Source organism: Heliangelus exortis, chromosome 12, assembly GCF_036169615.1.
Source record: "Heliangelus exortis chromosome 12, bHelExo1.hap1, whole genome shotgun sequence".
Lineage (NCBI taxonomy): Eukaryota > Metazoa > Chordata > Aves > Apodiformes > Trochilidae > Heliangelus > Heliangelus exortis.
The window spans coordinates 6246550-6274485 of NC_092433.1; the positions used below are offsets into that span (position 1 = coordinate 6246550).

Genomic DNA, 27936 nt, shown 5'->3' on the forward strand with positions numbered 1-27936 from the left:
AGGCGTGGCGAGGCCCGGCCCGGCCCGGCCCCCTCGCACCGCGCGGCAGGGATTGGCCGCCCGGCGGGTGCTGCCGCGGGCCCGGGCCCCGGCGGCGGGGAGCGGAGCGGAACGGAGGCAGCGGTAGCCCCGGCGTTTCGCGGGCCGCCCTGAGGCTGCAGCGTCCGGCGGGACCATGGCGGCGCTGGGCATGGCGGCGCTGAGGAGAGGCGGCGGCGCGGCCCCCCGGCTCCTGGCCGTGGCCGTCTCCTACCAGAGCTGCCGCCCCAAAGCCAGCCAGTGCCCCGGGGACGGCGGCCACGGGCAGACCCGGGACCACCACCCGGCGGCCCCCGGCAGAGCCCGGCGCGGCGGAGAGCCCGGCCCCGCCGCGGGCAGCCAACCCCTGCCACCTGAGGGAGCCGACACCAAGAACTACTTGTGGGCCAGGTACCACGAGATGAAGAAGCTGGTCTACGGTAAGGGCCGCCCCGGGACTGCCACGTCCTGCCGCGCTTGAGCTTTTGTCCTTAATTATTTATTTTCCGGTTTGTTTTGTTTTGTTTTTTTTCTTCTTTTTTTCTTTGCATATCGGTGTCTTTCCCCGCGCTGCAGAACCGGGGCTGTGCCCATTGCCGCGCAGCTGCGGGGGTGAGGAGCCTTCTCCTTGGCAGTGCCATCTGCACGTCCCCAGCCCCCGGGGCCATCTGAGGTGGTTCCATTTCGATTGAGACTTGACCCTGGTCTTCTTCTCCCCATCCTGGGTTTCTTCCTTCTGTGAATATCCCTCGGCTGCTCTCAGCCTTTCGGGACGTGGGGTACATGGGGTTCATTGCAAAGTGGCCTCCACAGCGCGGATATCGTCGTGGCAAATGGTCTAAATGATGGGCGTTTTTCTGTAATGTGCCATTGGTTCGCATATGAGACTAAGGCAAATAGAGATGTTGAATGAAGCGGTGGGGTCTCTGGGTTTCAGCTTGTAACACGGCGTTGGCACATAGGTGAGAGTGGGGGAGACTGATGCTACAGCTGCTCGGGTGTCTCCTGATCCGGAGCTCGGTTTGTGTTACAGATGTGAAGCACCTTGTACTTCTGCGTGCAGGCATGGTTTTGCTCCTCTGGCCAAGGAGTTACCTGGCTCCGTCAGGTACCTTGGTATCCTGCTGAGGTAGGAGAAAACTCGATGCTACTCACCAAATCTGACCATGCCTAAAACGAGACTACAGTCTTTTTGGCAGCAGCTGGTCTCCACGGTATTAAGTACTCCTAAAAATGTGAAGAAACAGATTTCATTGCATAAAAGCAGGAAATTTTTCCTGCTGGTTTCTTGATTCTTGAAATGCTGAAGGAAAGCACTGTAGAGAGCTAGGAAGGGTGACACCGTGTCTGCTGTTTCGTAGCTGTTAGCTTTTGTTTAGCTAAGGATTTGGAGGACAGCAGCAGCCCTAGGCATCGGGAAGAACTGTCTCATTGTTCTGAGATTGACAAGTTTTGTCATTCTTTCTTCCCCCACATTCCAGTCTACCAGATTTGATGTAGAATCTGAAGTCTTTCGTTGATGCACAAATGTAGCGGAATTAGCTGCTGGTCGTTGGGTGCTCAGCCTGCTGCATTCCAGCTTTTGCAGGATGAGGTCCTTAGCCTGAGCTGCTGGAGGCAGAATAGGGTGCTGACAGAGGAGAGCAGCTTTTTATTAAGTCCTTGCTCTAAGACTGAGTTGTGATTTTAGCCTCACTGGTTGAAAGAAACTCCACCTCACAAGACTTTTAATGGGTTTTAGACTTTAATGTCCTCAAATATTTTTTTCTTTTCCGTAATAATATTGAAGTTGTAAATGCAGATAGGTTAATAGGTTAATAGGCTGTGTCATGGTCTCTTGGGAAAATGCTCACTTTGCTATGTGACAGACTGTGAAGTTTGTATTCACATAATTAAACTCCATAGGGATGCAAGAGATGGTTATCACTTGAGGCAGGGGACTGATCAGCAGGATGAAATGCAAAATAAAGTTGGGTGAAGTAGCTCATATTTCTGAGCAGACTCTGTACAGACCTTCAAGTAACTATTAGATGTGTTAAATAAGAATTCCCTCATTACTTTAAGGAATAGTTCACCAATGCAAGCATTGTCAAGAAGTTACATAAACACAGATGGTCCAAGTTGGTTCTTGCTGTTGATTGAACTAAACCAAGTTGTACAAATGTGTCATCAGTTTGTTCCTTTGGTCTTGATTTTTAACTTTGGTGTAAAAGAGAGTGCTTATGATTGAGTTATGGATTTGAAAATGTTGTCACATCTCAGTACCCATCAGCATTGAGTTTGGGAAAACTCCTGTTGTGCCATCTTCCTTCTCTGAAACTCCACCTTTATGAAGTCCTTTCTCGTATATTGTCACCTATTGCTATTGGTTTTGGAGACAGCTCTCTGCCAGGAGAATTTGTTATGTATTTTCAAACTAGCTCTTGCTTTGGGCCTGATTTATGGAGCAATGTTGTAGTTTTGCACAGAGGGGATTGCAGTGATACCTGCTGACCAAGCTGGACAGGGCTGTGTACGATCCTGTACATCGTATGGGATGTGTATGATGAGAGCTTCTGTGCAGTAAAACTCAGTGCTGTGATGGGTTTGGTGGCCAGAGCCCGGGCACCAGAAGTTCTCAGCTTCATAGAAACACATCTGTGTTCTGCCAGGCTTGAGTGTGGTGTACAAAGGACACAACAAGGTGCAGCTGAGGTAAAATCTCCCCTTAGTGTTAGCTTAGGAGAAGCCATTTTCTTAATTATTCCTCCCTTTGCAACAGTGACTTAACTTTCATTACCTGCAAAAATTCGAGGCTACTACTTCTACTTAAGGTGTTGGTCTGGTTTTTTTTTCTTCTCTGCCAGAGGAAAAGTATAATCACATTTGTCAGAGGGGTGGTGCTGAGAAAAACTTGCTGTGTTCTGATGTGATGGCATCTGATGTGTGAAGGAAGGCTGATGTGCTCTCTCAGTAAGCAATGTCTGAAGTTTTGCACTCTAGGAAACATCCAGTCCTGAAAGTCAATGGAACTGGCACACCAGTGAGGATCTGGCTGTGAGAAAGCGTGTCTGATCTTTGCTAGATCTTTCAAACTTGTAAATGTTGTAGCTACAACAAATCAGCTTTTCCCTTAAAATAACTATTAAGCTTGTCATGGAGGGGAAGTAGTTGAGTGTGGTTAAATGTGGATGCTACAGAGATGAGAGAAAAGTCTGTAGGCAGCAAGAATTTGGTTACAACACTGATAATACTGAGGGTGGAGCTCAGAGGTATTCCTCACTCTTTCCAGTTGATGTGGATCAAGTGATACCTTGGCATCTCAGTACTGCAAGCCACAGTCAGCAATGTGTCTATCACATCTGGAAATGTTGGAGAGGAGATGACACCTCAGTGTGATGGCTGCATTGGTGATTTTGTTGTGATGCTGAGGGGGGTTTTGCAATCCCCAGCACATTTTGATTCCTCTTGTGTCACTGATATCAAGCAGGCACAAAGACTGAAGTGCCTCACTCTCTGCCAAGCCAGGAAACAAGTCCAGTGCTGTGGCAATGAATGCCCTGTGAGTGGCTATGGGAGTGTGCACATCTCATGGCTTGTGGCACCTGTGGGTGCAGTTGGGACTGGGAACGAGAATTAGTGGCCAGAACTGGAAGTGCGACCAGTGAACTTCCAGTCCGACTTTCCTACACTTAAATGTTTTTTCTTGTAAAGAATTCTTTTAGCAGCATTTATCTAGTGCCTTTGTGTGTATAAAAATGTTTTCCTGGAATGAAATAGTAATTTTTAATATGGCTTTTGTGTAGATTTCATTGTCAAGAAATCCCAAAATATTTAGGCATAATGGCAAAAATTCAAAACTATGCTGCAGACTAATTTTCATCACTCCTTTAACATGATTCCTCTGTCATTTAATATTCCTTAAGTACCACCTTTGGCTGGTTGGAGTGCTTTGCAGGAAATGGTACAAAGCAACACTCCCAAAGGATAATGAGGTACTTGGAAGGGAGGGAAACTGGCAGTTTGTGTAAAAAAAGCAACTCAGCGTGAGCAAAGGGAACTTTCTGATTCATGTGGAGGGTGGTGGCCATCTGCTTTTCAGCAGATGAACTTTTCATTCTTTTCCTCCCTAGTCTTAAAAAGTAATTAGTGCAGATGTCTGCTGTGTTGGACCTCTGGGAATATAAAGGTGTGAGAGATGGGGGTGAGAGAGTTTTTCACATCAGAAAGGGCCATATGGTTTCTTGGCATCTTTAACTGTTGCTCACAGTTAATTACCTCCTTTTGTTTCCATCTCTGCTGTCATGTTGGGATTGTTTTATTGCTTTCTAACAATGGGGACTATTGCCTGGGAAGAAGCACTTGTGCTGCCATATTCTGATTTAAGCAGCTGTTCAGTCTCAAAGTAGTAAAATTACCATGTTGTGTGTTTACTTGGCATTTACTTCCAGTTGTAAAAAATGCATGCATCAAACATGCTTTCTTGTGGTCTGTCTTTGTTGCTGAGTTTCATCATTAACCGTGGACACGCAGACACTTCCCTTAAAAGTGTCAGAGGTTCAAACTGGAGCAAATTGTGCAAGTGTGCAGATTCCAGGAGGTTGTATGTACTGCAAGAGCTGTTTTCACCCCACTCAGATGTACACATGCCATTTGCCCCTTAGATCATACTTCCGGGGTGAAGTGCTGAATAGACAGTAATGGGCTGTGATATGGTTTCCCTTTCCAGTTAGGACCCAGATGGAAAGGGAAGTTGATATTATAATTCTTTCTAAACAACCATAACTGGTTTTAATTCTGAAGGGTTTGGGGGGTGGGAGTGTTGTTGTTTGGTTTTGGTGAGGTTTTTTTTTTCTCTAATATATATATATCTGTCCAGCAATCTGTCTCAGTGTCTTGGCAGAGGAAAAGAAAAGCTATTGTTCTTGAAAAATGGCATCTTCCAGGACTTCTGGATAGTCCTTTGTTTGTTTTGACTCCAGGACTGCCATGCAAACTGAGCAAAAGGTCTGCTGAATGTCAACAGGGCCCAGGACTGAATCAAGCAGTCAAAATTTGTAACCACTCAGGTGATTCTCCTTTAAAAAAAAAAAAAAAAAAAAAAAAAAAAAAAGCGCAAACCAGTCCTGCAAATGGCATTTACACTGAGCCAAATGTGCAGCATGAGGCTCTGGACTGAAAATCCAGAGCTTTTCCCTTCTCTATAGGAGATCAGTGACTCTGAAACCACTGCCACTCTAAGGTGGAGGATGACAGCATGGAAAGCTGTCAGGAAGCTGCTGAGGTTGGTTTAGAGACAGTGACGTGTGATGGGAAACACAGCAAGAAGATGTGGGGTGCTGCAGGAAGTGTGGGGGGGGAACACCTTATGTGTGTGCATCTTTGGCTGTTACAAGGAAAGAGAGAAGATGTGGAAGTCAGTGACAAAATGTCTGAGTGGGGTGAAAAGAGCTGGACTGGAGGCTGTCAGTGCAGCAGAGAGGCTCTGCATGTTTGAGGCTTCATCTGGTGGGTCTAAATATATTTCATAAATCGTTCTGTGGCACAGTTACTGCTTACACTCTGATCACAGATAACACTCACTGTGTGCCTGGCCAATCTCAGACTGCCCTTGCACAAAACCACACTGTCCCTTAGCTTTTCCTGCCTACTTTTGCAGAAGTTGCACGTGTTGTTGAGTCTAAATGGGCCTTGGCCTCTGTGGAAGGAGAAACTTTGGGCAGAGGTATTTTGCGCTATCCTCAGGCCATGGAAATGTTTTGTTATAAATCTGTTAGCAAATGGTGAATTTTGGAAGGGCTTGACTTCTCTGTAGGGATAAGGTAGCAGCCAGTGGGGGCATTTGTCCTAAAAGTGCTTTCATTGGGAAAGCAGTGCATATTTGCACTGTGATGTGATTGGTATTGTGCCATTTTCCTTGTGAGGAAAAAACATAACACACTGCAAATCCCAGTGTGTACTTAGAAAAAGATCTTCCCACAAGTTGTCAGGAGGTGAGGGGTGAGGACAGGAAGTGGAGCTTTTTTTTTTTTTTTTTTTATAGTGCAGAGAGCATTTATCTTGAGAGGATGAAAGTTGCAATCATCTGAATCCTATTTAAACTTCCCATCTCTTAAAATCCCAGTGGAAAGTACTCTGATTGCATCCGCTCCCTTCAGCCTCTTCCAGGAACTTTGCCACCAACAGAGTTTTGAAAGAGGGCTCTTGTTCTAGCTGTGCAGCCAGTAAGTCAGCCTGCCTTAAAATATTGCTTTCTTTTCTAGTAATTCCCTTCTAGTTGATCTGGTGAATTGCATCTGAAGGCCAAAGCAAAGTGAGCTAGGAGAGAGGGCTGCTATTTTTTGTAATGCACCTCTCCTGAAAAATAAGTATTATGATATATCCAAATCCTCTATTTATTTGGTCACCTTTTTAGATTAGTGAGCACAAACGTGCTTTGGACTTCAAGGAAGTCCAAAATTTTACCTAATTCTTCTTCTCCCAAAGTCTTCATTGGGAATGTCTGGTGTCTTTTTTTAATAATAGTTTTTTTGGCTTAGATTCAGATGAAACTTGGTTTTATAGCAAGGAAGCCACAGAGAACAGGCACAGGGGTTCTCACTAAAAGCCAAAAGTTAGGCAGGAAGGGAAAAAGAAATCCTACCCACTGATGCTGAGGAGGAGCTAGGAAATGTCTGCACTTTTGCTATCAAAGAGAAATTGCTTGTCTCTCAGGGTCAAGGAAATGTCTCCTTCCCATCTCTGTCCCCCAGTGTGGATGTGACTCGGCCACCTATTACAGAACTATTTTTATTGCTCTTTCTCATCGTGCCACAGACCTCTCTGGTAGAGCAGGAGGCCTGGGGAGGGGTCTGTTCCTGTCCCTCCCATTGCAGCACTGCTAAAGCTCTCTGCTCTCTAGACTAGCTCTAAAAATGGATCCACAGGTAGAAGAGCTGCTAGGTCATTTAACCCCCATTTTCCCTGTGGTCTGGGAATATTCACAAGTATCTTGAACAGTTTTGAAGTGGTAAACCACATGCAAGGACTGAGCTGTTTCTGCAGCTGTTTATCAGAGGAAAGCAGATAACTTGCTGCTATCTGCATGACGTGCTCCAAGAGCAGAGCTTAGTGTGTTGGGGTTGTTTTACAAGTTGTTGATGTTTATACAAAACCTCATTTTATCCTGCTGATTAATAATAATAATAATAATAAAAAGGCCCTAGTGCAGAATTGCTCTGTGAAGTCTGGCTGCTTCTGTGAGAAACAAAATACGCCATGAGGGAAACCTCAACATTTGTAGTTTGAAGTAATCTACTAATCTAGATTTCTCAAAGGGGAGCATTAGCCTGTTTGTCTTGCTCAAGTTTTAAGTGAGGGGTGCATGTTTTTTGATGGCATATTACAGCCACCTTTCATGGCAGTGAGTGAGCTTGCTGAACATGCCGCTGCTGTGAGCTAGAAATTTGACATTCAAAAATCTCCAGTCTGCTTTGCTTCATGTAGGCCAGAGACCCGAGGACATTGTTGTGCAGCCTCCTGACTCAAAAGGTCAGACTTGCTGTGAAAGTGGTTTGCATCATCACCAGATGCAGCCAGAGGTTTCACAGTGTCTGCTTTCATGGGGAGGATTGTCTGAGTGTGTTAACAGCAGTAGCTTTTGACAACAGCCCTGTGCTCCTTTGCTGCTGTTCTGGGGTACTGCTCTCAGGTCCAGAACAAAAAGTCGAAATTTCAGTGATGCTCTCAGTTTCTCTAACATCTTCTCTTTCTCCTTCTCTTAGATCTTCTTCCACCAGGAGTCTGCAATCTCCTCAACCCAGCTGCTATCTATGCTAACAACGAGATCAGCCTGAGAGATGTTGAGATCTATGGCTTTGACTATGATTACACATTAGCACAATATTCTAATTTGCTACACTCAATGATTTTCAACACTGCCAGAGATATCCTAATAGAGCAATTCAAGGTAATGATGGGCTAAGAATTTCCACTCAATTAAGCTTACTGCTGTCTTTGCAATGCCCCAGATGCATCCTAAATGCTGCTTTGTGCATGTGTCACTTCTTTTATTGGGATAAATTTCAGGTTTCACAATCTTTAATTGAAGAAAGTTTTGTCTGTATATGGAATTAATTTCCTCTGAGACAATTTACCATGCTCTACATTTTTGAGAGCAAGAATGTATAGAGCTCCATATAAACATCAAGCAAGAACCTTAGTCTAGAAAGGTCTGGTTTGTCTTACCTAACTATGGAAATCATCCCTACAGAACTCAAGGTGCACATGGTGGATAAACATGTGTTTATGTCTGTCTTGCAGTCATGCAGGACCTGATATGTGCAAGTCAATGTGAATGACACTCTAAAGCATGTCCAATAATGGACACCCTGTTTGCATTAGGTGACCAGTGTGTGCATTTTCTTCTCATGTGTTTCTTTTCAGAGGGGCACTGCTTTGCCAAATACATGCATTGACCAGAGCTTACTAAAAATATCCTTGCTGCTGGAGTGAATCTGCTGTTTTCACCAGTGTCCCTTATGTGAGAGAAACTAGTTTTGGGGATCCTGATCCTTTCTGTCTTATCCACTTTCTTTGTTGAAGTGGCTAAATGAAGGGCACCTGTTCCTTGGTCAGTTTGTGTGGGGGTAGAGAGGACTAGCAGGACTACCTAGCTCAACAGGTGAAGTAATTTTGTTGATAACCCAACACTTTTTCTTCTAACCATGTCACTGTCTGTCTCCCCAGTACCCAGAAGGGCTTGGGAGGTATGACTACATTCCAGGATTTGCCATACGAGGACTTCACTATGATGTACAAAAGGTAGGCTGTACAAAGTTCAGTCTCCTGGGCTTTGTCTTACATTGTGTTATGTTTTTAGTGGAAATACTTTCTGTCATTGCTTACAATGATCACCAAGCTATCAGTGAGATACAGAGTCTGGCTTGCTGTGCTTTTCATTGTGTGGGTGCTGCTTGCTTATAAATTTTCCAAGAGAATGATGTCTTTTGTGTTTGTCTGTCTTCTTAAGAATGGGACATTCTATCAACGACTTTGGGTGAACAGTCTGAATTTAAAAGTCAGTTAATTCCACAAGCTAATTAATAGAAAACTCAGCTTGTTTGTGTGATCATTGCTGTCTTTCAGGAAATTTAGACAACAAACCTCAATCCTGCATCTAAAAGTGTTACTCTAATAAAAGTCTTACTCTAATAATAGCAGTGACTTGTCAGGAGAATGCTTTAGGAAACATTCCCCACCCCCTACCCCGAATAAAAGGACTGCCTGGAAAAAGATCCAAGCTACTTGAGATGCATGTTTCTTAGAGGCACAGGCAAGCAAAGGAAAAGCATTAGTTGTAACCCTTTTCAGTGCTTTGGGCCGATTCCCTGAAAGGCTGATGCCCGGTGGTGCAATGTTGGATGCAGCAGCTGGGAAATTGCTTCACTGTAGCAGCTTTTGTTATCTTGAGCTTTAAGTAAATTCAGGGAAGTGCAGGCAATACATGCTGGAGTGTGTGTGCTGTTCTCCAGCAGTGGGAGAGGGGGGAAAGGAAGAGAGAGTCTGATACAACAAATGCGAAGAAAGCCCTAATGTTACCAGCCTGATGTGCTTGTCAATATCTTTGCTTAAACGTCTACTGCGGAGGGAAAAAAGTGGTGGAGGGAGGAGTTCTTGTGACAATAAAATCACTGGGTGCAGCTGCACTCTAAACCAAAACTTACCCATTTGGTTTTGCTTGAGATAAATGTGATGAGAAACAGATCTCCTGTGCACAGAAAGCTCCTTTGGAATGTGTGTGCTTTTGGAAGGGAGATAAGAAGACACTGTTTTGAGTCACAGAAACATTGTTCTCTCCACTTTTCAGCTGCATCCCTGTCCACAAACTTTGGAGTGTGACAGACATCAGTATTTGGCTCATAAAATGATGCTCTTTTATCAGAGAGACCAATAAAAAGGCACAATATGAATAAGTGTCTGTAAAAGTACCTGGAGAGTAAGTGAAGCTTCAAGTACACAGATGGGGGGTGTTTATATTGAACTTTATTTTCTAAATGTCATTTGCTTTTCTTTGTAACCTGCCCAATTCTAACAGTAAATATCCCTTGTCACAGAGTCTTCTGATGAAGATTGATGCTTTCCACTATGTCCAGCTGGGGACAGCATATAGGTTTGTGAATTCTGAATGTCATTCTCTAAATGCCCATATATTCAAAGGTGGATCACTAAATCTGAGGGTACGTTCACAGCAGACAGAGTGGTATTTTTTGAGCAGAGCACAGTCACATCTGGCTTATCCTGTTTGCACTTGCTTCAAATGCTTACCTGGCATATAATTGCAGGGAGGTTTTTTCCTCAAGCATCTCAAGCCAAGTGTGGGTGGGAAGACCTGGAGCTTTTTGTAATGGTTAATAACACATCTGGTCACGTACTCTGCGTGGTGGCTGAGTTGCAGCTATAGCACACCTGTGTTAACATCTATGAGCACACAGTGCAACTAGGAAGGGCCTCTGCTGTGTGTTGTCCACATGCAGGCCTGTCTTCTCCCAGCTGGAGAGTATCCCAGCAGTGGCCTTGTCACTAAGCTAAGAGGAGAGTGGTCTGGATGTGTAAGTAAACTCGTAAAGCAGTGCTGACATGCCTAAAAAAGTAATGATGCATCAGAATCTGGGCTCAGTTTAAGGCCTTGGTTGTCCTATTTTTCCTTCTCTTCATTTCTTCAAGGAGAGCTGGATGTGCTTTGGAATAAGTGGCTGAAACAGTGCAGAGAATACTTTGCTCCAGAAAGTTGTGAGACTGGAGACTGGCAGAAAATCTTGGCCCAAAATGGAGTGGGGGTGATGTGTACAAAATAGTAATTCATAGATATTAGTAGCAAAGCTTCTGTAAATCTGTACTGTATTTTCTGAGAATGGAAGCAAATCTTTTTTTGGTTTTTTTTTCTTGAATTCTGCCATTTTGCTGTTGAGCTTCAGTAAACACTCTAAGAATATTAAGAAGGGAGTTTCATAATCAGAGAGAATCAGCTTCTTTGAGTGCTAGCTTGGGGAGGGGATGTTACTGCCCCATATTTCACTTCCGTTTCATAAGGACATCTGTAGCTAAAATGCATTTAAACTTTTTTTCCCTATTATCCATTTGTAACAATCCTTCTTGAAGTGTCCTTTTCCTTAAGTGTTCTTTCCTTTTGAGCACGGCTGGGGCAAGTTAAGACTTCTCAGGTCTGTACCACGATCGAATAAGATAGGAGAAAGGGAAAGTTTCTGATTGCTTAAATAAACAGCCATCAGAAATTTCGAAAGAGGCAAAACCTGCAGCAGTCAGATAACCTGCTATAGCTCACAGCCATACCTGTGATGATGGGGTTTTGGGGAAAAACAGCAATCTCTGTTGAATGGTTTTAGCAAAGATCTTGTTTTGCTTAGGAAAACTGAGTAAGTAGGAAACTATTTTCAGAAAGTGCTTTTCCTACTCCTTTGCATTTAATGGTGATACACCTCGTGGAAGCAACCCCTCCAAAACTACAGCTCCTCAGTGCTGCCAGTCAGGTCGTGGGGTGATTTGGTGGGGCAGTCCTGTCAGTAGATGGACAGCATGCAGAGGGAGGGAGGCCTCTCTCTGAACTCTGCTGGAATGTGGATAAAGCCCCTCAATTAACTCGGAGAAGTAAACAAGGTATCTGAAAAATGTCTTGGGAAGGATTTTATGTGAATCTTAAGAAACCAGGTTCTGTGGTTATCTCTTCTGTGCAAGAGAAATGTGTGTTTCAGAAAGGAGCCTGATGGTCCTGTCTTCTCTTTCTCTGCAGTTAGTAGCACTATGGAGACTGGTGATTATTGACAAACTATTTGTCTTATTTTGTGTCTAGAGGCCTCAAACCAGTGCCTGATGAAGAATTAATTGAACTCTATGGTGGCACACAGCACATCCCCCTGTACCAGATGAGTGACTTCTATGGCAAGGTATTTATTGCAAACCCTTTATTACTGTCATGCAGCAGCTCTTTTAGCAGCTAGGAAAACAGAGAATGCATCAGCATGTAAATGACTTCAGCCTGCCTTGGACTCCAAAAGGCTCAGTCCCCAGTGAGCTGCAGTGTGTGGTTTTGTTCTAGTGGGAATTTGCCCCAGAGGTTATTAGCATGTGAAAGCTTTCATAAACACCGGGGCTATTGGTATGGAGACTGATATGGAGAGGTTCCTGCCTTTTTCCTTGGCCAAATCTGGCTCCCAAGCTACCAGGACAGCCTGCAGTGATGGTGTTTGCAGTGAGTTGTGTGGGAGGGGGTATGTCTGTGTAGCAGTGCCTTTCTCTCTTTGCTTTTGGGTAGAGTTTTTTTCCTTGATGAAGATCTCCCCCTGCACACTGTTTCAGCCCTACCCAAGTGGCTATTAGTTATAGGGCTGGCATCCATGAATGTTAATGGGTTTTCTTAGGCAGAAAAGCTGACTCACAGTAAAGGACTGGAATTCTGTCCATGGGAGCTGTGGAAATCATTTGGTTGACTGAACCAGAGGAAGTTAGAAGAAATTTTTTTTCCTTAAGTGCCTGATGTGGTGCAGTAGGCAAGCAGGGCCATTCACATCCCTTTCCCTCCAGTACTGCTTTGTTTCTTGCCCTTTGTTAGTTCAGTTGCCTTAGGGGAAGCTGGAAGGAGAAGGATCAGCTTCCTCTGGTAATACCCCTTTGAGACTGCTCTGTGAAGTCTCCTGTTTGGATTTCTCTGTCTCTCTCTTGGGAACAATTAATCTGAGTCGTTGCTTTCTGCATAAATACATACACTGTTTATAGCTCAGTGGTGTTTTCAGCTTTGCAATAGAATGTTTCTGTTTAGAATCCAGTATCTGTCTGTAAACTGCACTTGATAGCCACTGCTGTGCAGCTCTCCTTGCTCCTGGAAAATGAGATTAATTCACCTTTCTTTTTGAATAGTTGTAAGCATGAAATTTGCTTGGATTTGTGGCCTTTCTGTGTTACTTTGTATGTAGCAGGTGTTGTCTTCTGTTGTTCAGTACTGAAAAATTCAGTGTAACATTTGGCCACAGAAGTAGGGATAGCAGTTTATTTTTGCAAAAGGTCAATCTCACCTCTTAATAATGTAGCAAACTCCATAAAATAACAGGTGAATCCCAAAGGGAAGGAAAGCACAGACAACTAATGACTTTTGCATTCAGCATTGTCTGCTCAGCCTGTGCCACTAACTTAATGGGAAAATGTATGAGTTAAGGTAGTCTGCCAAGCTGCTGTTGCTGCCTGTATGAAGGCAACAGGAAGGTTTGCCAGGTCAGTGATTCCAGGCAACAAGTGGGACTGATGCAGCTGAAGCACATAAATATTTTCCCTTAGGGGCTTTATTGATTCCCTGCTGGCAGGAATATGTGGACAGCTACCAGCATCCCAACACCTGCAGCAGGTGGGCACAGATCCTGGCCAGGGTTGGACAGTGCACCTTTGACTGGAAGGACCAGTGCAGGCCAGTATTGAAGGTGGAGATCTCATGGGTGTTGTGGAACAAGTGTACATAGTGTTCTTTCTAAACCTGTGGTCCAGTTTTCAGCCTGACTTATGTCAGGATATCTGCTGTGAGGAAGTCAAGGCCAGTAAAGGGAGGGGGGAAAGCTGGACTTGCCTTGTGGGATGGTAACACAAGGCACAAAAGCAAAATCAGAGTTGACTAACTGCAAGGTAGGTTTTTACTGTTAACACTGAACATTTTATTGTCTCCTCTATGCTTAAGGTCTTGAAAGTGGGACAGGTCATTGCTGGCTGTGCTCTGCTAAATGTCATACCTAGGATTTCAGTAGGAGTTCCCTGTCTGTGTCCCTCTTGATACTGCCCCAGAATCCCTGGACAGGAAAACCTGTGGGAGGTTTTCAGTTGCTAGTGGGAGAAACATCCCCTTGCAACCACACATCAAAATGGACAAAAGTCTGCTGAAAGGACTCAGTGGGTATGTCTAAGCAGCACCACCACGTGCAGGATGTGGCCTAAACTTGAGGCTTTGTGTCCTCTTCTGCTGTAGATCAAGTTGTTCTATGCTGGATGGATGGATATTGTGTAACCCTCAGCACACAGGCATAGCTTCTGATCTTCTACCTTTACCAGACCAGATTAAATGGGAGATGCTTCTGTTGTGACATCCTGATGTGACTGTGGTTTGTCATTAGTCAGGATGTGCCCTTTCAGCTGCACCAGCTGTACCTTCTATGATCTTTTGGATGTTGTTTTCAGGTGTGAATATAATACCTGCCTTCTGGTGTGGATCTGTTATCCTAGAGAGTTGCAACTGGATTGCCAGAGCACCTCTGGTGACAGCATTAACTGGGAGGACTGTGCACTTCCCAAATTGCTTTTTATGTAGAAGACCTTTAACTGTTCCCTTGACTGATCCAGCAGTTCACTGATGAAAAATGGATTCCAGCTTCAGCTTACCATTAAAATTCCCCATAGTCCTCTGCTCAGGTGGTACATACTGAATAAAAAAAAGCTTTATTTTACTGGATGACCTCTCTGGGGCTGTTGACCTACTCATAGGTTTGTAATTGATAGGCAATAAAAATAGCAGATGTGTGGGAGAGCTGCAACCTTGCCTAATGCAAGGGGAGTTATTCTTTGGTCAAGATTTAGTTGTCCATTTCCACTTGACTACTGAGTGGGATGAAGTTCCTTTTCTTCTTATTTGTGCCCATTCTGGTTTTCATTAGTGACTCAAGGTCAGGTAGGGACTAACAAACTGCTTGTTGGAGTGATTTATGGATTGCTGTGTGAAACCTCACTGGAATGTGGTCAGAGCAGCTTTAGTGCCCATGTGTCTGATGTCAGCCTGTGTCTGGGACTGACTCCCTGCTTCTTCCACCTTCACCCCACAGTGAATGATGCAGCATTTGTGTAATAATTTCTGTGAAGAAGAAGCCTCTCTCTTGACAAGTGTTAATTCATTCGGATGTGTTTTGGTTAAGAACAGAGGGCCACTTGCTGAATGGCTGGGGGTTTCCACACTAGTGTATTCCTTTTGGTTAGCCTGGAATGTCTTCCAGATAGTACTGGGTAATGTGAGTTTATTTGTTGGCTTTACTGTTTTGGGTTTTTTAAATTATTTTTGTTTAATGTGTCTTGTTAATTTTTTGCTTTCCAGGGGCCATCACTTAAGCAGTTTATGGATATTTTTTCTCTTCCTGAAATGACACTGCTCTCTTCAGTCATTGATTACTTCATAACTCACGGCATTGAGTTTGACCAGGTCCATCTTTACAAGGATATATCTGTAAGTAAAACATCAGCTGCCCCACAGTTCATCCCACATCAGCTCTGTGAGCTCTTTGGCTTCTTTGTACCACTGAGTTCTGCAGTACCCAACCCTACAGGGTTGTTAGTGGCCTAAGATGACAGTGTTGTTGCCCCTTTAGATAAAAGCATTACCAGGGCATATTCAGAGCTGTGTTTTCAGAGCATGGTAGATTTCTGTCTGTACTACAGAGGTGGTGTTGCTGTACATCATCTCTTGCATTATCCTAACCTAGGCTGGGTAGGCTGAAGGGCCTTCCATGGGAAATGTGTCACAAAGCATGTGTAAATGTTTTCTGGTTCTGCAGACTTTTAAGCTCTATGTTTTCATGTCAATATCTCATTTTTCACAGAGGCTTGGTCTGACTGTGTCCCAAACAGTTGCCCTTATACAGTGACGACTGTGAAACACCTGCCCTTGCCCACTCTGAGAATCCACCCCTTCCTTTTGCAGAACCAAGTAGTCTGATGCTTTTGGGATGTTTCCAGTGGGTGACTGTAGCTTTCAAGAGTCAGTTACTCCAAGGTGTTAACTGTGCACTCCAGCTTCATTCCTGGCATTTGAAAAGGCTGCCTGGGATTATCAGCATTGTTGAGGGATACTGTCTGACTTCTTAGTTAATGCTTTAGGCAAGATGTAAATGCTTGAGGTTTCTGCCCTGGGTGACATTTGCTGCCAAGTGCTGCACCTTCCCTGGCTGCCAAACCTTTTTTTTGTGACTTCATTGCATGGAGAGGATTTTTTTTTATTTGTACCTTGTGGGAATCTTATGCTTATTCACTGGTAGCAGCCTGTACGTGCACTGTTCAGTCTTCTGGTGAGGGAAATGACACATCTGTGCTGTTGCTTTTATGATAAAGATCCACCCTGTCAGCTTTGCTGCAGCCAAGGATTACAGTTCACACTCTGGCCTTCTGTTAGTGCTTGATAAGAGCACACCAGCCAGGTTCTGCAAGGCCTTAGTGTGTTTCTGGGGTGTTAGGTGGGTAGCTGTTCTCACTCTGAAAATGGGTAGGGGCAATACAGCTGAATCCTGAGCTCTTTGTCAAGAATATCTCCTCAGCCTTCTCTGGAGGTTAAAGTGGACTTATTCCTAATTGGGATCTGCAGAGCAAGTGGGTGGTGGCCATAGCCTAGGAAAGACTCAACACAGGGAAAACAGCATGCCTGAAGCCCAAAACTCCCTTGTACTAGTCTGGCATTTGTCATCACATCCTTTGCTGAGGGATGTGGTTGGTTATTCTTGAGTGACTGAGGTAGGCAGAGAGCTACAACAGAATAGCTGTGCCTGTGCCTGAAGTCTATAGTGAAAAAATAGGGACCATCCTGTGCTCTCACCAGAAGAGTCCTTGCTTTTCTCTGTACAGTGGGGGTAAACAAGAAATGGTTTGTGGCCATCAGCACAGAGATCCTGCTGTGCCTACAGGGGCAGGAGTCTGAGGGGACTGTCAGAACCCCACTGTTATTACAACACAGTGGGCTGAGATGTGTCTAAACCTGACACTCTGCTGTGCTGTTTAGTGGTGATCCTGAATGCAGAACACACTGTGTCTGGGAGCAGGCTGAGTGTTAGAGACCCTGCACTGACTCAAACAGGCAGACCCTGGGGCAGTGGTGAAGGTTGAAGCTGATGTGTAAACCAATTAATCCTCTCACACCAGTTTGGTCGCTTCAAATTTGTGAGTTAAGAGAATTTGAGAGTGAGAACATAGAGTTTATCCTGCTTCTCTTTGGAGGAGTTTTTGGGCCCTGTTTGACATCTCCCCAAGATTTTACCTGCAGGAACCTTATAGTTCTTTCCCCCCCTCTCTTTTTTCTTTTGCTGATTTTGCTTTTTTGGGGTCACGGCTGTAGACAAGGAGAACACTGGAATCACTTTCTGCTCTGCAGAAGTAGCTTTGCCACAAATCCAAAGCTTTGCTTGCTTTTACTAGAAGTGCTGATCAAGAGAAAGTTGTTTTTTGGTTAAAGGTCTTACGTGTTGTCTGGTGTCTTTCCAATAAGGCAGTCTCTTGATGAATGAGATGTGACCTCTGCCTTTTTACCATTCAAATCCATGAAAAACTCTGTTTGTAAGAGGAAATGCCTCCTCCTTCATTGTCCTTTGTTCAAGCTGAAAATTCTGGTTCTCTCCCAGCTTTGACAGAAATGATTTTTGGGGTGATGAGCATGTCTCACCAGCAGTGCCATGGGACCAGGTGGCTTTGGGGGCAAGTGTCACTGTAGCTACATCAGTGGCAAGTGTGGAGATCCTGAAAGGGAAACTCCCTAAGGGAGCACACACAGTATAATGGGATTTAAGGGTCCTGGGGAAATGCAGTGTCTGTTTACCTGTCTTAATTGTCAGGGATGAAAACAGTACCATTAAAACAATCATTTGCATGTGCAAACAGTGTAAAATGTGTTGCTGCTCTGGAAATGGTTCTGTGTATCTGGCATATCTCACTGGATTGAGATGGGAAGAATCTCAGTTGGGTGTGTCCAAAAATGTGTAGTGTTTTGGCCTCTAGCCTGGAAAATTGAGGAAATCTGGAAGCCTTTGACAGTATCTGTTTTAACTTGCCTCCCTCCTGAAAAATGTGCAGCTCTGTTTTGGTTTTTAAATCACCCTCCTATTGGAAGTTTCTTCTCTGCCTGGGCCCACTGGCACCTGAGGCTGGGAGCTGTAGCCCTTTGGCTTGTGAGGAGCATTTTGGAATGACAGATGCTCAGCTCTGCTGCTGTTTGCTTCAGCTGTGCTCTCATCCTTTGGGTCACGTTTGCCAGGGCTTGCACAGGCATAGGGAAGAAGAAAAACCAGCTAGTGCCTGGGCCAGTATGGTTTTGGGGGAGTAAACAGTTCTGGAATTGCAGTCTTGGAGTGTTGATTGCTTTGATAACAGTGTGTTAACACACCCTGGTTTCCAGGGGTAGGAAGGAAAAGGTACTTTGATGATAGTTTTTGTACTGCATCAGCTGAGCTAGCCACTGTGTTTGTTTGGGTTTTTTGGTTGGTTTTTTTTCTGTGTGTGTGTGTATGTGGGGTTGTTTCTGGGGTTTTTTTTGCATGTTGGTGAGTTTCTCTGCACAAGGTCCTCTGCTTAGTATTAGTGTAGGTTTTGTTCATTCAGCAAGAAGGGATGTGTCATTAATGTCCTGGCCATCAGTGGTGGCAGTAGGTTTGACTGCTGGGAAACAGGAATACCACCTGTAAAACTGAAACTGTTTTCCCTGCTGTTTTCTTTAGGATGCCATTAGAGATGTACATGTGAAAGGAGTGATGTACAAATGGATTGAAAAAGATCTGGGTGAGTTAAGTGCAGCTCTGGTGCCAAATCCATTTTGATGTGTCACATACTATGTGGTGATGTGTGTAAGATGTCTGTGTAGGGTCTGGATACAGTCACAGGTGTCAGGGGGATGGAGAAATTGATGAAATACTTGATTGTGCCATGCCTAAAGGCAGCTGAGGGGTAGAGTGGAATTAAGAACCAAGTGGCATTTAGGGTCAGGTGGAGGATCTATTTTAATGGAGTAATGGCCTTAATCCTTGTGTTTCTTTTTGGCTTCAGCTTGCAAGTGAGGGATACTGTCCCTGGCATGATGTGAACATGCAAAGACACCATCTAGGAAGGCTTCCCAGTCATGCAGGGCAAAGAGAGCTCCTTGGTAGCAGCATGGCCTGGAGAGGCTGTTCCTGTCCTTTGTGACAGTTTATGATAAACCTCCTTTTATGGCAGACTTTCAGTTCCTCAGTCTTGCTTTTTCCTCTAGATGGGATTGATGAGGATGAAGAAGGCTGTTTTGTCCATATGGTGGTTCACTACCTGCCTCCGTGGGGTGGATCAGGCCTTTTGCATCTTCAGTGGCATAGGGGCTGGGTTGGGTTTTGTTTTTAATATAATGTGATCATGAGTTATGCCAAAATTTTTGATTGATGTCCATTTTATTCCAATCCAGAACGGTATATTCTGCATGGGGATGAAATCTATGCTGTGCTAAACAGACTGGTGAACCACAAGAAGAAACTCTTCCTCATTACAAACAGTCCCTTCAGCTTTGTGTGAGTACTGTTACTGCACATCAATGGGTTACCACGTCACAGCAAGAGCTGTGCAGGCAGCCTCTCCTGTCAGCATCTGAAAGTTGTGTGCTAGAGGTTTTTGTGGCGGTAGTCATGAGAGTGCTCTCTGGGCACCAGTTGTGGTGAACGTTGCACCCACAGCTCCCTCTCCACTACTGACTCTGACTTTTTGAAGAGGATATGAGGCTGTGGCTCAGTGTTACAGAGCTGCCACTTTGCATTACCTCTAGCAGCTTTTGCTGCATCACAGACTTCTCTGGGCTTGCCATGGTAGCAGAAGAAAGGGTGGGACAGCTTGAAACAGTCAAAGTGCTGCTACACCAATCCTCCATGCAATGAGAGAACCTTGGGGGATTCAGAGTCCTCTGTGCTTTCAGTTACTGAAAATGAGAATAAATTTAGGGTGGACTGTTGTGAAGATGCAATGCTGAGTGAAAAAAAGAGTACTGGATCTGTTAATTTTTCTGTTCCTTTGCCCTCAGGGACAAAGGGATGAAGCACATGGTTGGCAAGAACTGGCGGGATTTGTTTGACATGGTGATTGTGCAGGCTGACAAACCCAACTTCTTCACTGACCGGCGGAAGTACGTGTGCTGGGCAGCACTGCCCTGCTGCAGGGGGACTGAGGTGTTTGAACCCCTTGCCTGGAGTAAATGCATCTCTCTACCTTCCAGAAAAGTAGTGGGTTTGTAAGCATAATCTAGGTCCAGTAGGCATCAGCCTTCCAGTGCCCTCTCAGATAATCCCGGGGGAGCTAAAAAGTGACCAACCTGGCAAAAAAGTGGAAATAGTGGCAAGCAGAAGGTGTATTTCTAATATTGGCCATCTTAAGCCTCATCAGTTTTGTCTTAACTTAGATTTTTAGGAATATTTATGTACTTAAATATTTAGAAAGAAAGGAGTGGAATGGCGTGTATGAAGGGTGAGGCTCTAGGTCTTGAGAGTATGCCATACTCTTTCCTTTTCAGCAAACATCTATGGTTTTTTATGGTTTTGGTGGGGGGTTTGATGGTGTTGTTTTGTTTTGGTTTGGGTTTTTTTCTCTTAAGTTACTGGAAAGATGCTGTTTTGTAATTGGCAGCTCTGGAAGCCTTAGTACGTGGCAGCTGTGTTTTGTGGTCAGTTAGGAGCTGCCAAGGGACTAGCTAGTAGAGGAGTTGCTGTACTCACTTTGTTCTTTATATTATTGGCTTTGGGAGCTTGTGTCTGCTTTACTGTCTCAACTTATGACTGACCAAGGATTACTGCACTTGAGGGAGATGTCTTTTTTTTCCTCTCAACATACTTTCTTCTCCAATTTCCCAGGCCACTTGCATAAACAGAAATAAACCTGTGAAGTGGTTTTGTAAACCATGCTGACCTGGTAAAGGTTTTCCTCATGAGATGTGGGTGCAGTGTGTTACAAACACAGCCTGTAGCTATGATTCTGTGGCCTTCTAGAAGATAAGCACCACGCAGCCATAAGGTTTTAAGTCCACTTTTGTAATAGGCCAGTGAAATGAGAGGTCACATACACCCAAGGTGAGAGGAAACCTTATGTGGTGGAGATAAAACCTGTGAGCTGTGGAGTGTTTTCTCTGAGGGAAAATGCAGGTGTGCACTTGAGACCACTTGTGGGTAAGGAGTCTCTTGTGCCAATAGGCTGCTGAATTCATGGTGCGAGCTCATGATGGGAGGCTGAGTTCTGCCCTGTGGCAGCTCAGGATCTTGTAGTACTTCTGGATGAGACTGTACTCTGCTTGCAGCAGCAGCAGTTTCATACCAAGGCTTTTGGTCCTAGAGTTCACAGTTTGGGTCTCCTAGGAGAACAGTGCTCCCATCAAGCATGAGCATTCATGGGGGTCAAGTAACTTGTTTCTTCTGTCCAAGTGGAAGGTAAGGATGTAAACCCTCAGGAGTAACAGGAGCCAGCTCTGGTCAGATGCTGAGATCAGCATGGAGACTGATTTCCATCCACTCTGGAGGCTGCTTTATCCTGTTAAGACATTCCATGCTCTCTGTTGGGCTGGGGTCCAGGCAGACTGGGAAGTGTTTCATAGCAAATCCCTCTTGGCCATAGCATTTGAGAGGCAGTCTGTAGTAGTATTATTTTTCCCCCTCTCTGTATCTGAAAAGCAAAATGAGTTTTTTAGGGATGTTGCCATGAGATGGTTACAGTCAGTGGAAACATTTTGAAAAGGTACCTCTCTTGCACACTTTCTCTTTCCCTGAGAAAATAGTGCAGAAGGTCACTTCTCACGTAGAGTTTTTGTTAGGAGTTGTTACACAGGTAAACAAGTTTTCTGATTCAAATGCTGTTGCTGGGTAACAATCACCAAAAATCAAGAGAAGCTGACATCTGCCCCCTTTATTCCAGACCTTTTAGAAAACTGGATGACAAAGGCTCACTGCAGTGGGACAAAATAAACCAGCTGGAGAAGGGAAAGATCTACAAAGAGGTAAAGTGACCTGGGTGCATGAAGAGTATGAGGTGAAAGTCTGAAATGGTGGGGACTTGGAAGAAACCTGCAGTTTTGAAAGTCACTGAAAAAGAGGAAAATGGCTTAGTCAGAGTGAGGGGAAATGATGGGTTCTTTTTTAAGTCACTTGTGTATGTTTGATGTTTGAAAAGTAAAAAATGGAAGTCCTTGAGAAGAGCACCTGTGTTAGTTAGAAGCCATTTGTAAGAAGAGAGACTCCAGAGCTCTGTGTTGCACCATCCGGAGGGCTGGGAGTTGTCCTGTGTCCACATGCAGAGAGCTCTTGCTGGCCAGGTAGGACACTGTCCCCCCAAATGCTTCCAGAGTGTCTCTTGGCATGCTGAGGAGCAATAGCCTTGTGATTTGCATGCCTCCAAAAAGTCTTCCAGGCTCTGCTGGGATCTAAGCAATGGAATGAAGTGTCTTTCTGTGTTGGGAAGCCCTGCCAAGGCATGTGCTGCCTGTCACCGTGCAGCAGACCAAGTTCTCAGAATGGAGAGGAATGGATGCTTCATGCCAGGTCTAGAAGGGGCAGCCACAGCTTCTTACAGCCGCAGGAGGCAGAGCTGAAATAAAGTGTAACAGAGATTCTGGGTAGGAAGGGTTCTTATCTGCAGCCCTGAAACAGTTTCCCACACAACTCTGTGTGTGGATCATGCTGCAGAAAGCTGTCTAAGGGGTGTGATGTATCCCACCCAACCCAGGCTTGGCATTAGAGATGCAGGAACAGGGACAAGGAGGGAAAAAGCAGAGCAGGGCCAGTTGAGGGTGCTGGGTGCTTGCCTTTCTGCCCAGAAGGACCTGTGCTGAGTTAGCATTCTCAAGGCTTTTCCCTGTTAGTGTGAGAAGGGGTAGTAGGGAAACATCCTCTGCAAGTATAACAGGGGTCAGTGGACCCCTCCTGCCCCCGTGTACAGTGAAAGCTTGACCCTAGGAGCTCTGTTCTGACATTGGCCACCATGGCCAATAGCAGTTTTCCCTTGGCTTTTCTGATGTCCTGGTCCCAAAACCGTTGTCCTGAAGGGGCTTCAAAGAGCACGCTAAGTCAGGATAAGAAGGCAGAGCTCTCTGCAATCTGATGTGTATGCAAAGATCTTCCACACCTCAAAATCATCCTCCATAAGGTTGGAAAAGGTGGACTTGTGGAGGAGGGAGCAGAGAAACCAGGGCGATCAAATAGGGTACAAAGCCTGGCTCCTTTCTCTCTCTTGTTCCTGAAGGAGAAGCCTGTCCAAAGGATGGGCTGTTACTCTGGTGAACTTGCTGCCTTGGGGTGTTCTCCCTGCAGCTGCTCTGTCCCCAGAGAACAAGTTGCCTCTGGCTTTAGGACGGGTTGTTCTTGGTTGTGTGAGCTGTCCATTCCCATGGGAAAAAACTGTTGGTGAGAGCACAGTCAAGTAACTGGGACCTGACCTGTGGCAGAAAAGTAGGTCATGTCCTTGAGTAATGCTGTTGGGAAGCCTCTGGCCTATCCAGCGGGTCTGTCAAAGGACTCTGCTAGCATCCTGTCCTCTGCCAAGAGCCAGGAACATGCAAGCAGAATGCATACAAAGTCTCTCTCATGGGCAAACTTTCCCAGTGACTTAGCAACTTCCTCAGAAGAAAAGGTGCACCTCAGCTATGGGGATTATTGCTGAACTCAATTCTGCTCTTGACCACCCACATCACAGGTTGCTCACCCAAATGGATGGTGCATCAGGGAGGAGAAAAGATGAGGGAGGAATGAGGGATGGATGAGACTTTGGGGTCCTCTCCAGTTCTCCCTCGTGGAAGTGTTCATCCAGCTGCATCAAAGTTGTTCTTCAGTGGTTCATGGGATGTGACAGAGAATGTATCTCAGCTGTAGTCCACCCTGTCCCCAGCATTTTTGGTTTCTCGGGGTGCCACAATATGCTTCTTTCTGGCAAGTGTTAGTGGCCACAGATCTTTCTGTGCTGGTGACATTGCCAGAAGCCTCTGAGCAGACTTGTTCCTGTCCTCTGACGCACAGCTGTAAGGTGGTTGTGCTGTGGGTATCTCATACAAATAGGATCTCAGGGGTTGGTGTTTTGCACAGGAGACTGAGAAGTTCAAGTGATGGCCCTCTAGTCCCTCCTTTCTGACAGAATGGGTGTTTCTTGTTTGTGGCATGTATGTACTCCTGTCCTGCCCTCAGTGTCCCATCTCGGGAGGGGGAGAGGAGCACAGCCAGTTCCTGGAGGTCACCTAACAGGTCTGTGGCTCAGTGGAGGTCCATGCATGGGTTTCCTGGTTGTTCAAGCAAAACAACCATCCTCCTCCCAAGGCTGTGGGTATTTTCCTGCTCTGCCAGTGGCTTCTTGAGCAACCTTCAAGTGAGCAGCAGCAATGTCATCTCCAAGAAAAGCTGATGCCTGCCTGGCCCCGTGCATCTGTGCTGTTCAGGGAAGTCTGCACAGCTCCAGTGATGCTGCAGCAATGAGGTGCTCAGCACCCTGGTTCTGGGCACCCTTTGCAGTGCAGAGTGTGCTGACAGTGGCTGTGATGGGAGCTGCCTTGGGCTTGAGAAACTTGTGCCTGGGCTGCTGTTGTTGTGCTTGGCTCTGTCCTGGCACTGGAGACTGGCTGGAGAGATTGCTGCTGAGTGGTTCCCAGGTTTGCACTGATTGCTTCTGCTGGCACAGTCTGGTCTGCTGGTGTTGATGTGGCCTTTTTTTTCCTTATGGGTTTTGTTTCTGTTGTGACTCATGTGGAAAACTTGTCTGGAAATGGAAAGGGAGTCCCTGAAGTCTCTGTATGTGGATGGATGTTTGGGAAGCTTTGAAAGCTGCTCTGTGCTGTGCTTTAGTTGCTGCTTTGGGGGGTGGTTTATTTTACTTAGCTACCCAAGCTGCTTGGCCTTTTGGCTTGGCAGAAGCAATTCCTGAGAACATGTGGGTGTTATTAGTCTTGTGGGTTGGGAAAGTGGTCAGTGATGTGAGAACAACCTCAAATGCTCCTGACTCCTGAAACCTTGCTTGTTGGTGCTCACCTTACCTCCCATGCACCCTGTAAGGTGAAGTCTTTATCACCTGAGCCTAACAAATTCTGCACCCAGAACACGTGGAGCTGTTTCTATCCATGGCTCAGGCTTTTCTCATTTAGGTGTCTTTTACTTTTGGCCTCTAAACTGCTTCTTTCTTTGCCCTTTTAATCAATGGAGTCCTCTTGACTTGCTGTGCCCTGGAGCACATAACTTCCCCCTGAATTGCCTGTTGGGTTTGGAGGAGTTTCTGGATTTTTCTGCACCCTGAGAAAAGCTCAGGGATGTACAGGGGAGTTGTCTCATGGGAAGCAAGTGAGATAAGGTTGGCAAGGACAGAAACCTCTGGGTTTGGATGGTAGAGGGGCGAGCAGGCTGACATCTCACAAGACTCACAATCATCTGCATGCTGTAAGGTGCCCCATGCAATTGCATTGACAAGGGTTGGCTGCCCAGCACCGTGCAGCAAGGATGAAGGTGTTTGGTCTGTAACCACATTTTTCTCTTTGCTCTTTTGACTTGCAGGGGAACCTCTTTGATTTTCTGAGGCTGACAGGCTGGCGTGGCTCCAAAGTGCTCTACTTTGGCGACCATCTGTACAGTGACCTTGCAGTAAGTGGAAAGGTCTCAGGTCTCTGCTCTCCAGTGAGGAGGGAGCAGACCTGCATGACTGCTGCCACTGCAGCACTGGTGGAGTGTACAGCAGGACCCTGCTCCAAGTGCTCAGGTGTCCAGTGAGCTGTGCTTGTGCTCTGCAGGCTGTGGCTTTCCAGGCACCTGCAGGTCACATAAGCATCCCCACTCTACTGTGCAGAATCAGGAAGGGGAGAAAGGGCTCCTGATGCACTCTCTGTGGGTAAAGAACATGTGCAGGTCTGTGAACCTGAGATCAGGTTGTGTGGATCCAACATTTCTCCACAGCTGGTAGCCAGGAGATGCCTGTTAGCAGCATGACCTGGTGTGGGCCATGGATGCCTGTCCCCTGAGAATCTCTAATGGGAACAGACCACTCTTCTAGAAAACAGGGTTGTGTTTGGCTTTCAGTCTTTGTGTTGAATGCTTGGTTGTTTTTTTCACCTCGACCTCCAGGACCTCATGCTGCGTCATGGCTGGAGGACCGGAGCCATCGTCCCTGAACTGGAGACAGAGATTCGGATCATAAACACAGAGCAGTACATGCACTCCCTGACCTGGCAGCAGGCCCTGACAGGGCTGCTGGAGAGAATGCAGGTAACCAGCTCTGACTGAGCAGGACGGGCACTCTGCTGCCTTCTGAGTCTGGCTTGGGCTTAGTGTGGGAATGGGGGGACATAGGGTCTTGCCTGTGTTTTCAAAAATGTCTTTTCCTGCAGTGAGTTTGTGGGTTTGTGAGTTACAGTGCAGAATGAGGGGGAACTGAGGTGAGGCCTACAGGGCTGATGAAATGTGGAGCTTTCTTGCTGTTTTTTGCAGATGTATCAGGATGCGGAGTCAAAGCAAGTACTGCTGGAGTGGATGAAGGAACGTCAGGAAATCAGGTGAACATCACCCCCCTTTGCACATGAGGTCTCTTGAGGGCTCCCAGGCCTGCACTGTGTCTGATTTGTAACCTGTTTTGGGTTGTTGCAGCTGTTGCTCTGTAGTTCTCCCTGGAGCCCTGTGTCTGTCAGGGATGCAGCAGTGCAGCTCTGCAGCCTGGGAGGTTGAATGGGTTTGAAGGCAGGACAGTGGTGTCTGTCACCCTGTACTGGGGGGGAATGGGGGGCTGTCTGCTGCTGCAGCTCCTGTCTGCCCCTAACAGGTGACAAGCAAGAGTGAGAGTGCAGTGACTGTTATCAGGGTCTGCATCGCAGCCCGGGGGTGATCCCAAAACACCTTCTGGAAATGGAGGGGGAAGAATCTGTGAGCGTGGCTTTTTCTCTACAGAGCCCCCTCTCTTTCCCCTCAGGTCACTGACCAAGAACCTGTTCAACGCCCAATTCGGGAGCATCTTCCGCACCTTCCACAACCCCACCTACTTCACCCGCCGGCTGGTGCGTTTCTCTGACATCTACATGGCTTCCATCAGCTGCCTCCTCAACTACGACGTCAATTTCACCTTCTACCCCCGGCGCACCCCCCTGCAGCACGAGGCTCCCCTCTGGATGGATCAGCTCTGCACAGGTTGCATGAAAACCCCTTTCCTGGAGGAGATGGTGCACATCCGCTGAAGGGTGCGGTACCGCGGGCCCTGCTCAGGCAGCAGCACCTCACCCCAGCACTAAAGGGGGTTTGACACTTCAGTGTCTGTTTGTCTGTTGTCTATTTTTCCCTTTCCCCGAGGTGTCTCACAGCCTGGGCAGAGTATAGGTGCTTGTTCTGGGCCATAAGTGAGCCACAGAGTGTCCTCTGCAGGACAAGGGGAGATGGAGAACCAGGCTGGGGGTGAGATGCTGCCAGTCCCTGTTCTGTGCCCAGGGAAGGGGCTCAGAAATGGAGTCCTGAGTCTCAGATGCTCAGTGAGCTCAACACAAACACTAAAGGGAGGGGTGACAAGGGGTGTCAGGGCTGTAGCTGCCCCAGAAGCCTGGGCTGCCACAGTGGGGGTGATGCTGCAGAGCAATCAGCAAAGCACATCAGAGGTGACAGTATCAGCCATGTCACCCACCCAGCAGTGGTGCTGGCAGCACTCAGCCCCAGCCTGCTCCCTCCCAGACCCCCCTGTCCAGCGGTGCCTCGAGGAGGCAGTGGTGAGTTAAACACCAACATCCCACACCCAAACACACACACAGAGTGGTGCACTTCCCACTGTGCTGTGCACCACCACTGTCCTCCCCCAGCCCCCCGATGCCCCCGGTATACGACATCTAAACACATAAAAGCACACACACACACACACACACACACACACACACACACACACACACACACACATACATAGAGTCCAGGGCACGGACACACACACACGTAGTGTCCTGAACACACACAAACACACACACAGACGCACACACATGTAGTGTCCAGGGGATGCACACACACACACACACACACACACAGTGTCCTGAACACACACACACCACACAAACATGCAGACACACACACACACACACACATAGTGTCCAGGACACACACACACACACACACACACACACACACACACAGAGTGTCCGGGACACACACACACATGCACAACACACACACACACAGTGTCCGA

The 27936-nt window shown here is 46.3% G+C and overlaps 1 protein-coding gene across 1 annotated transcript; it reads left to right on the top strand.

Annotated features, from left to right (window-relative positions):
* The first annotated feature begins 39 nt into the window (after window positions 1–39).
* NT5DC2 (5'-nucleotidase domain containing 2) lies at window positions 40–27025 on the top strand. The gene is made up of 14 exons (XM_071755701.1): window positions 40–458; window positions 7761–7945; window positions 8725–8799; window positions 10092–10147; window positions 11846–11939; window positions 15113–15241; window positions 18489–18549; window positions 19202–19304; window positions 19808–19909; window positions 21682–21763; window positions 25290–25376; window positions 25854–25994; window positions 26217–26281; window positions 26692–27025. The coding sequence occupies exons 1-14, from the start codon at window positions 176–178 to the stop codon at window positions 26951–26953; spliced, it is 1725 nt and encodes a 574-aa protein (XP_071611802.1). The 5' UTR covers window positions 40–175; the 3' UTR covers window positions 26954–27025.
* The last annotated feature ends 911 nt before the right edge of the window (window positions 27026–27936 follow it).

Bases quoted from the DNA above. Each gene is read 5' to 3' on its own strand.
- NT5DC2 (XM_071755701.1), top strand. From the start codon at position 176: ATGGCGGCGCTGGGCATGGCGGCGCTGAGGAGAGGCGGCGGCGCGGCC. The intron at 8,800-10,091 runs GTAGGCTGTACA...CCCTTGTCACAG, and splicing joins TTCACTATGATGTACAAAAG to AGTCTTCTGATGAAGATTGA. The intron at 21,764-25,289 runs GTAAAGTGACCT...TTTGACTTGCAG, and splicing joins AGGGAAAGATCTACAAAGAG to GGGAACCTCTTTGATTTTCT.